The 10,191-nt window shown below is 33.9% G+C and overlaps 1 protein-coding gene across 1 annotated transcript; it reads left to right on the plus strand.

Moving 5' to 3' along the window:
- The first annotated feature begins 4,922 nt into the window (after window positions 1–4,922).
- On the plus strand, window positions 4,923–9,883 carry LOC131047055 (probable LRR receptor-like protein kinase At1g51890). The gene is made up of 3 exons (XM_057980872.2): window positions 4,923–5,718; window positions 6,382–7,401; window positions 8,930–9,883. The coding sequence occupies exons 1-3, from the start codon at window positions 5,091–5,093 to the stop codon at window positions 9,667–9,669; spliced, it is 2,388 nt and encodes a 795-aa protein (XP_057836855.2). The 5' UTR covers window positions 4,923–5,090; the 3' UTR covers window positions 9,670–9,883.
- The last annotated feature ends 308 nt before the right edge of the window (window positions 9,884–10,191 follow it).

Consider the following 10,191-nt stretch of genomic DNA (forward strand, 5'->3'; position numbering starts at 1 on the left):
CAACGCCTAAAGAATAAAAACTTAAATTGCGCCAAAATATCACCCCATGGAATTTTACCAAAAATAAGAAATAACAGTCAAAAGCCACCACATTATGTGAATCTAATAGTTCCACATGCATTACATAAATATAGGGAGATGCTTTTTTATAATAAATTATTATAATATTTATTATCTTAGTTGGGCAAGATTCATATTAATTATTTCTAATACCTTGAATCAAAAACATAAGATCATAGTACCAAACATAATAGAGATATAACAACAAAAGGCGCAACTACCAAACATAATATCCTTGTGGAGATCAATGAAACTAGATTTTGAAAAAAATTCTTCTTCCAAGGTGGTTGCATCCTAACTACCATCTTAAAAGTGCATGGTATGGATCTCATCAAAGGATTTATTTGATACCATGTCAACATTTACATCTCTTCCATATTTTTATGTGTGATTTATATATACCCTCATTAGTGACAAGGAACTTATAGAAAACATAGAACAAGATTACATTTGGAATAAAAGCATGATATGCGTGGAAGTGATTGTTGGCAACATTGATCTTGTAAGTGTGAGCACTCTTCCTCTCAAAGGGTCTGAATGCTATGGGTTTGATTTGATTGGTATTATTTGTGTCATTGAGAATAGATTCATGATATTAGATAAAGAAATTGTAAATTCTTAAGGTTTTCAAGGGTTTTGAAAATTTTTACAACCCACCATTAGATGTTTTGGAACTCAATGAATGTAAGAAGTGATCCTCAATTGATTAATTATTTAACATAAAGAAGGTGCTTTAGGCCATTAAGTTTATGCAATGAAGGATAGGTTTGAAAAAGGAAGATGAAGCACACACTTCTATGCTTATCAATTTCAAAAATATATAATAATATTTTATATATAATCCCCTATGGATCATATAAGCTCATTTGTATATCTCTAGATCAATCATAGGTTTTACTATTTATATTTCCTAATGATTATAGTCTACTTGTATGACTTTCTTTCTCAATCATTTTATCTTTGTTTTATCTTGTTTTCTTGCTTGTCCTACATCAATCTTGGTTAGAAAAAAGATAAAATGTCTCAATCATACTGATAGTCAATGCAATATTTTTGTGTAAATTCTATCATATTATTAATAGAATGAGAGAAGGCCATTATCCCTAACTTGAATTTCCAAAAAAGGAGAATAAAGGCTCCATATCTTAACTAATAATGTTAGATGGATCATCATCTAATAGATTGTTCTCATGTCAATGGTTTCCAACTGCTTTCAATATATTCAATTTCATCATGATATAACATGTCATTGAATGTGCTTTCAATGTATGTAGAATAGTACATAGACCTTTTGTAATCTTGATATTTTACTTGTGGATTTGAGGATCTACTTATTCTTTTTGAATATTTTGATTTTTCTTTGAAACCCATGAAGAAATAATATATTCAAATAAGGTAGCATTGAGATTGTTGAAAGTTTCTTTGTTATATTTTTCTTTGGACAATAAAGATGAAATTTTCCTTATGTTCATATATGGTATGGAGGAATGAAACTATATTTCTCTCTTTATTGGTAGACAACAAGAGTTATATGTTTGTTTTTGTGCTTAGGAGCATTAGGAGGCAATGAAGAGGGCTTCAATTGCTCATTATTATGTCTTTTTATTTACTTATTATTGGTTATTTGTCATTCTATTCATTTAGTACAATTAATAAAATCTATCTTTGTGTTCATAAATAACATATGTTTAATGTAATCGAGTCAGAGCTACAGACATAGTATCCACTTTCTTCTTAAGTTGATCGAACTACTTAATTAGTGTAATGAAGGTTTAGAACTGCGAATAGCAATGGTATGAGAAGCGTGTGTATAATGAAGGATGCCTAAAGATAGAGAGGTCACAAGGAATGAAATGGTAGTTAAAAGAAAAATCTCTATCAATTTCCATGCCCTATTCCAAAGCTCCCATTTGACATAGTTTACGAGGATGTTGGCAAAGGTTGTAGAGTCTAGCTTTACACATGCCAGTTGCATTTTGTTGGAAGTTTCTAAAGCCTTTTCAACAAATCCACTTTGTTAATATCCCGCAATCAGGGCATTCCATGAGAACATATTTCTTTGAGGCAATCTATCAAACAGTTCACCTGCCTTGTCTTTGCTTTCACATTTTGCATGTCCTACAATCAGGGCCTTTTATCAAATAGTTCATGTGCCTTGTCTATGCTTACACATTTTGCACACATGTCTACCAAGACAATTGTGCTACAAGATCTACAAAATCCGTGTGATGATGTCCATCCCTATCCCAATAGACCCACACCAACCACTTAAGCAGTCAAAGCTTAGAATGTGCCGGTTACCTTCTATCAAATAGTTTGCAGGCCTCGTCTATACTTACACATTTTACATGTCTACCAAGTCAGCTGTAACTACAAGATCTGACAAAATCGCCGTGATGATGTCCATCCCCTACACCAACTACCAACTACCTAAGCAGTCAAAGCTTAAAATATGCTGGTTAAACTCAACTTTTTGCCCACCGACAGAAGTTGTATTAAACTAACTGATGATGCATAATTTCCCATTGATAAACGTCGTCATCTTCTTTCCACTTTCAACAGATGTGTTTTAATGTTGTGTACGGATATTATACGGAAAAAACACTGCCCAGATATTGACCTCTCACCGAATTCAGACCAGACGATAATAAAATATTCACAGTAAAACAATTAATAAATTCTAACTTTCCTTTTCAAATTCCATTTTGATTTAGAATCCTTTTTGGCTGAAAGGGCATATGAAATGCAGAGCAAATTGAATACGTCGACTGCAACAGAATGACTGCTAACCTTTGACAACAAGAATTTATGCGCTACAAGTCCAAGTCATAAAGATATAATTTCTTATTATGTAAGAAGAAGAGTTGTATTAAAAACGTTTTGTTAATATGATTTTTTTTAATTATACATATAATAATATAATCATAGATATTTTAATATTAATTTTATAATCAATGAATAATTAAATTATATAAAGTAACTTGATGTTTGAATAGATTTAGTGGATGTCAATTAAGAGTATGTAAATATATAAAAAATATTTGTATGTTTTAAAATAAATATTTATTTTAGATTTATATGGATTTAAATAGATAAAAAAAATATTTATGAATTATAATATTTTTTAAATATATGTTTATATTAATAATTGTATATAGAGTTTTAATGGGTGTGTTGGTAGGTTTGAAAAGAAATTGTAAAAATATAAGAGGAATGTTTTTTTTTTTGTGTGTGTGTGTATATTAAGAGTTGTGTATTTGGAAGAGACGTGCAAGATTCATGAGGTTATGGTATTATAAATATTGAAAAAAAGTACGTGAAAGGTTGCCTGATTTTTCTTAATATGAGAACTTCTCTTTCTAAATTATATAATGAAAGGAACTGAATGGACTTTTATGAATTTCGTGTCAATATTGTTCAAGGGTGCTCCTCCTATTTCTAAAGGATTAGATAAACATTATTTTTCATGTATATATACCATTCAATGAGAATGTAAAGGAGAAACATAGATTGCATAATCCTTGAACCAGTTATATTTGCAACTTTACATCTATTTTGATTCTTTTGTTTCTCTATCATCCTAATGATGGATAAAGTGTGATTCGAATGATTTTTTACAAAACTTGAACATAATTTAATCCAAAACCAACATTATCTATACTATAGATTGTGGAAATCTCTTTTCATTAGAATATATATAAATTTTTTTAAAAAAATTATAATAATTATGCAATCAAAATGATATCAAAACCCTTTTCTTGTAGATTGAAATATAGCAGAACAAGTGAAAGAAGAACAACAAAAAAATTAATCAATAGATTGAAGATACAAAAATAATAACACAGACAAGAAAGAACACGAAGATTTTATAGTGGTTCGCAAATAGGCTACATCCACTCTCAAAGCAAGGGGATTCTCTTTTATTAGATTTGTTTCAATACATACAACTACAACAACACTATACATCACCGTCTCTAAAGCCAGAGCATAAAGAATAACGCAAAGGAAGATGAGATTAAGAGAAGATAAAGAGGCAATTATTACAAACAAGAAATAGCAGTTACGGAAGATGAAGCGAGTGGGCTTCACAACATTAACATTTCTATCTTATAGTGTTTAAAACTTTTGTATTTAAAAAAAAAATAATAAACTTTTTTGAATTAATTTTAAAAAAATTAGTTTAAACATAAAATATAATTTAGTACTATATATAAGATTTTCACAAATTATTATATAATAATTAAGTCTTATTAAAAAATTGTCTTATACAAACTTTTCTAATAATAAATTATATAATGTAATTTAAAACATAAGAACAAAATTAATACAGATTCATTTTAAAAAATTAAATCATTTTGACCTAAAAATGTAAAATTTTAATTAGTGTATAATTAAATTTTAAAATGAGGAGCCTCTTGAAAAGTAGGAATCACACTTATATGTGTGAATGTGGTGCTCACAAAAGTACGAAAAATAGTGATGATATTAATAATTATAGAATAAAAAGCAAATAGTATATAAAATTAAGAGTTGTAAATGTCATTGAATAGTCTTATTAAATTTTTATTTATTTTGCTATAAATTTTTATCAAAATTTATTGCTTTGACTAATCTCACCCTTCAAAATAGACTCATTAGATTGTCCTCTCTTAAACATCATAAAAACATAAACTTAAGATGGCTTAAATAATCTTATAAAATTTTATTTTATTTTTTCTAAAAATCTCGTTTTCACTAAACTTATTTTTCAAATAATTGATTTGATGATAAAAAAAAATTAAAATAATTAATTTAATAATCTAAATGATTCTAGACTTTAGATTGTCTACTCCCAAATATTATTATATTTGAGGAGTCCACACTTCTATCTAATTCATGGACGCCGGGCAAACAGCGGTGGATGGCGAGAAACGTTCTCTTTTGAATCGACACAACAGTAGTCTAAACGTGAGCTGCAGATTCGGTGATGGGCAATGTAATCTGGTGTTATTTGGCCCGTGTAAGTGAGAGAAATCACGCAAAATTTTCACATGGATTTGTCTGTCTTTGCATTCCATTTCTTCCTCTGTTTCAATGTGATGGTGGTGGAATCTGCAAATTCCAAATTTTGGATAGTTGCGAAGAAGTTTGATCCAGCCAATGTCTCACCACTCTGCGGATTGAACTGCGTGAAGCCCATCGGTTCAAATCCAGTTCTGTCGCCTAACAGAAGTGTTGGTCTGCACAAATGCACATTTTCGCCTTTGAGAGGGGACTTGCAGCTGTGGACCTACAATTCCACCTCCAAGGCAATTACCATATCTCAATGGGACGAACAGCAGGCTCGAGAAACGGACGCATTTTGCCTCGAGAATCGTAACACAACGTCCTGTCACGCCAAAATTCCGTTCGATCCAGTGTCTAACTACCCTACCAGTTTAGCGAATTGCACAGGGGAAAAATCTCAACAATGGTATTTGCAAGAAGACGGTAGAATTCGAAGCGGGCTGCAGTCGGCCAAAGGAGAAGTGCTTTATCTTCAAGGCCAGAGCTTGCTCACAGAGCCTGGCGGACACACCCCTCTCTGCCTCGGTCCTGCAAACACTGGCTATTCTGAGAGACATCCCTACTTTACGCGGGTTCCCTTTCCTACAAACGAAACTCTCTACTCTTCCACAGGTGAATCACAACGTTATATTGTCATCCTTCAACTAAATCTGTTATTTGATTTAAAAGAAGCTTATTTGATGAATTTCTCCCCGTTTGAAGGAACTCCTTGCCTTCTGTGCAAATCTGTACCAGAAACTAGTATGAAATAATGCATAATACATATATGCTTAGAAAGTCCACAGTTTTATTTCAATTAAAAATGGAAGCCCGAGTAATAGGGCTTAAACCTTTTTCCTTTTTGTCAGGATGATCTTAACTTGAAGGCCAAGAGCATAAATATTTGTAAGCCTGTAAATTTCAGTGGTAAAATTTGAAAGCCAGCACTTATTTTTAATTTGAGATATTCAAACCCTAAATTACAAACAACATGCGAAGTTTACTTTTAGACAGCTTTAGAGGCTAAATACCAGAACCATTCCAATGCAAGAAGAGCAATTTTGAACTTTACAAACGTCACAAGGTCTAAACCGTCTGTGAGAGTAGACGCTAAATTTTACTCCGCATATTCACTTTTCGGGAGTCCGAGTAGTCGGAATCGGGCTGTGACTCGAACTTGTGCCATGCTTGATAAAATCCTTAAAATATTTACTGGTTTTTGTTAGAAGTACGGTCCGTTGAGCTATTTTATCATTTCTAGACATTAATATGCTTTCTTTTGATTTACATTTACAGTAATGGCAGCTAATCCATCTCCGGGAGAAGGAGAAAACCTTGTGTCCAATGGCGGCTTTGAAGACATGGCACCAGGCAACACCTCGGTTGCGCCAAGCGGCAACATCACGCTTTCGGCGGGAAATCCAATCCTGTGCTACTGGTCAATCGGTCGATATGCGAAAACTTCTGATGAATTAAGCAAGGTGGTTGTCACAACTAGCTGGAGCGACCCCGGCTGGAATGCAAAGGAGGGTTCAAACAGCCTTATTATGGGTGGAAACGGTCTTACCAGGGATGCTACTATCACTCAGTTTGTTCGCACTCGACCTGGCGGTGAATATTCTCTCTCGTTTTTCCTGGCCGGCTATCCGAGGTCTTGCCAGAACAAAACCCTAATAGTCCAGCTTTCTCCAGGGTCTAACTACACAGCGTTGATAATAGACGAGCTATTCCTACCATATGATACAGCAAATAATTCTAATGCAGATTTGGAGTGGAAGCAAATTGCTCTGAATTTCATTGCGCCTACTGAGGTAACGAATCTCACGTTCCTGAATCCCATGAAAGCTGGAACCTGCGCCCCTGTTATTGATAACGTTAGTATCATAAAGCAAGAAAAACAAGATCAAAGCAAAGTGGCAATAGCTATAGCAGTTCCAGTCACGGTAATAATAGTGGTAGCTTGCCTGGTATTCTTTTTCATCCTAAGAAAGCGCCTAATGTCTGCCGCAAGAACGATGTCGGTCTTATCTAGAAGCAACGAAACCCATAAACATACTGATAGCAGTTATAGTCATATCAGAACTTATGCTATGTGGGAGGTGTTGCAAGCTACAGATAACTTCAGTACCAAAGTTGGGCAAGGGGGATTTGGAGAAGTGTACCGCGCACATCTTGAGAACAATGTGGTGGGAGCTGTGAAGAGAGCAACAAGGAGGGGGATCCAAAATCCACAAATTTTCAAAGAGGAATTGTCCGTGCTGCTCCGGCTCAACCATCCCAATCTGGTTAACTTGATAGGCCTGTGCTTCGAAAAAGGTAGCTTCACAATCTTTCTGTTTCCATATAGCAAAAAAGCAGCATGCTTGTAATTGAACAAATAGAATAAAGAACTGGCAGAGCAACTCCTTGATGAGAATTTCAGTCTACTTTTAACTAAATTTTAAAATAAAGAGGTTTTCAACGCTTTTCCCCAATTATTTCTGTTAATAATAATATCTGAGAAGAGAAACAGAGCAAAGACCAGCAAAAACGCATCAAAACATTGCATGAAGTTACTTAATTGAGAGAGTTTAAAGCTCGGGCAGAGGATCTATCTCTTGGGTTTTAAATGATCAGGCTGTGTCTGCTTCATTCTCAAGATAATCTCAAAAAGCTTTCATCATTTGTATTTCATCCTCATTTTGTGCTTACATCAATTGTATCAATTGAACTATGATAAATGCCTGAAACAATGAAACACTGGTGTCTTCCTTAAGTTTCCTTCAAGAATGATCTAGAAGGAGGATCTGAAATGTCTGGGAAGAAATTACGGTTGATTCCAGAAACCATAAACAAAATCTTAAACTAATTTCAATAACCAGCCGCTGTTTGCAAAGCCACTGGCATGAAGGTAATCATTACCTTTCACTTTCATCATCTCATGTATTAGATTCACAAGACATGAAAAAAATTCTAGTAAACACTCTCAACCATCTTTACCATTTCCCTGTGGACCTTCTGACTTCTCAGATAAAGGTGGATAAAAACAGGGTGCCCACAATTAAAAAGTTGAATATATTCATAAGATCACCTCTGTTTTTTATTCATTCTCTTGTTAATTTCAGCCCATGCCTAATCAAGGCAAACATAAGATCGCCTCTGTTTTTTATTCATTATCTTGTTAATGTCAGCTTATGCCTAATTAAGGCAAACCTTTTTGCTAGGTCCACATGGATCCCCTAGGCTGACTCCTGAGATGAAATGTAATCCCTGGTCATTATGTCTTATCCTTCTTATTGTAATTCAGATGAAATCAACTGTGACCCTTTCACAATCCATGTACAGATGAGATTGCTTTATTTTCAGTCCTTTCAGGCTTCGTTGGCTCCACCAGTGGATAGGCAAACTTTGTGTGTAAGGATAAATGAAGAGAGCACATTGTAGTACCTAATCTCCAAGGATGACATCTTACACCACCTAGTCCCAAGAATTTTCAAATCTTATTCTTAAACTTTGTCACCCATAGGCTTTGAAACCGACAGATAAGTAAATACTTCTGATTACTAATAATCAAATGTGCATTGTATTTTGAGCTATTTTTCTCTAAACTCTGTCTAGGCCCTATACTATAGGAAAAGGATTGTTTCTCAACTTTTCTATTACCTCTTTGGGTACAGGCAGATCACTCCTGCTGCCTATCCTAAGCTAGTTATAAATTCGCAGACCTATTCTGGTCATTTGTGGACGTTATTATATTTCTTTCTTTTTTTCTTTACCAACTACCAAGTTAATAAGCATAAGTAGTTGTTTGAACTCAAGAATTAATAATTCTGAATGAAGAAAAATTGTGTTAATGATCTTGCAGGTGAGCAAATTCTTGTATTTGAGTTCATCCCAAATGGAAGTCTTTATGATCGACTGCACAAATATAGCGAGAATTCATCAACTCCATTGTCATGGTCATCTCGGGTGAACATTGCACTTCAGATTGCAATAGCTTTGCAGTACCTGCACGTAGATGCTGAGCCTCCTGTGTTGCACCATGATGTCAAATCTGCCAATGTTCTGCTTGTAGACGACAACCATGCCAAACTTGCAGATTTTGGCCTGTCAAAACTAGGCCATAGAGATAGCCGGGCTGCACCAACCCCAGTTAAGGGTAGCTATGGCTACATCGATCCACAGTATATCAGAACAGGTAAACCCACCATGAAGAGTGACGTGTACAGCTTTGGGGTGGTATTGTTGGAGATGATAACAGGTCGTAAAGCTGTGCAAGATTTTGAGACCCTTGCAGAGTGGAGTGAAGAGTATAGATTGAGCCAAGACATGCAAACTGTAATGACAATTATTGATCCAACGCTTAAAGAAGAGCAGATTGATTTAGATGAATTGAAGTTGATAATAGGGATATTGAATGCCTGTCTGAATAAGAATGGAGAGTACAGACCCTCAATGACACGTATTGTTAGAGCCTTATCTTATAAAACTCCAATTACAGCACCTACTGTGAAGAATGATGATCCAGAACTAGAAGAGATGGTGAATGCAACTTGCTACCCTGATCAGAATGAATCCACTTCTACACTGTATGTTGGACGTTAAAGAGCTCATATTGCAAATGTTCTTTATAAGATTTTTTTTGTATATATAATCCTTTTTGCAATCAGAATTTCTTAACTTCTGATTAATCTTTGTAAAAGGAATCACTAGATTTTTTTTTGGTTTATATTAATTTTGTAAATTTAAATATGTGAATTTTTAACCAAAAAAAGTGTTTATGAGAAAAGGCATTAGAGAGGTCTTGAGGGATTTAACCTTCTTCCAACTATCAACAAAAAGTGTATTTATGATACAATATTTCTTGGAGACTAAATATTCTCATAACTCTATTAAGAACTAACTTGTAACATCTTTGTTATAAAATAGATGTATGGGAAGAGAGTGTATCTTTTGTACTGTTAGGACAGTGGAAATAGAAAAACACTTCAGAATATATAATTTGTACAATTTGTAGTAACAACTTTTAAATTGAATAACAGAATATCCATACTTGATGTTAAAAAAAAAAAAAAAGGCAAAAGCATCAGTAAAGAGCTCTGGCTATTCTCCACACAAAACAGCACA

The sequence above is a fragment of the Cryptomeria japonica genome, chromosome 7 (genome assembly GCF_030272615.1).
Source record: "Cryptomeria japonica chromosome 7, Sugi_1.0, whole genome shotgun sequence".
NCBI lineage: Eukaryota > Viridiplantae > Streptophyta > Pinopsida > Cupressales > Cupressaceae > Cryptomeria > Cryptomeria japonica.

Coding starts and splice junctions, on each gene's coding strand:
- LOC131047055 (XM_057980872.2), top strand. CDS start 5,091: ATGGATTTGTCTGTCTTTGCATTCCATTTCTTCCTCTGTTTCAATGTG. Junction 5,719..6,381: donor AACTCTCTACTCTTCCACAG/GTGAATCACAAC, acceptor TTACATTTACAG/TAATGGCAGCTAATCCATCT. Junction 7,402..8,929: donor AGGCCTGTGCTTCGAAAAAG/GTAGCTTCACAA, acceptor ATGATCTTGCAG/GTGAGCAAATTCTTGTATTT.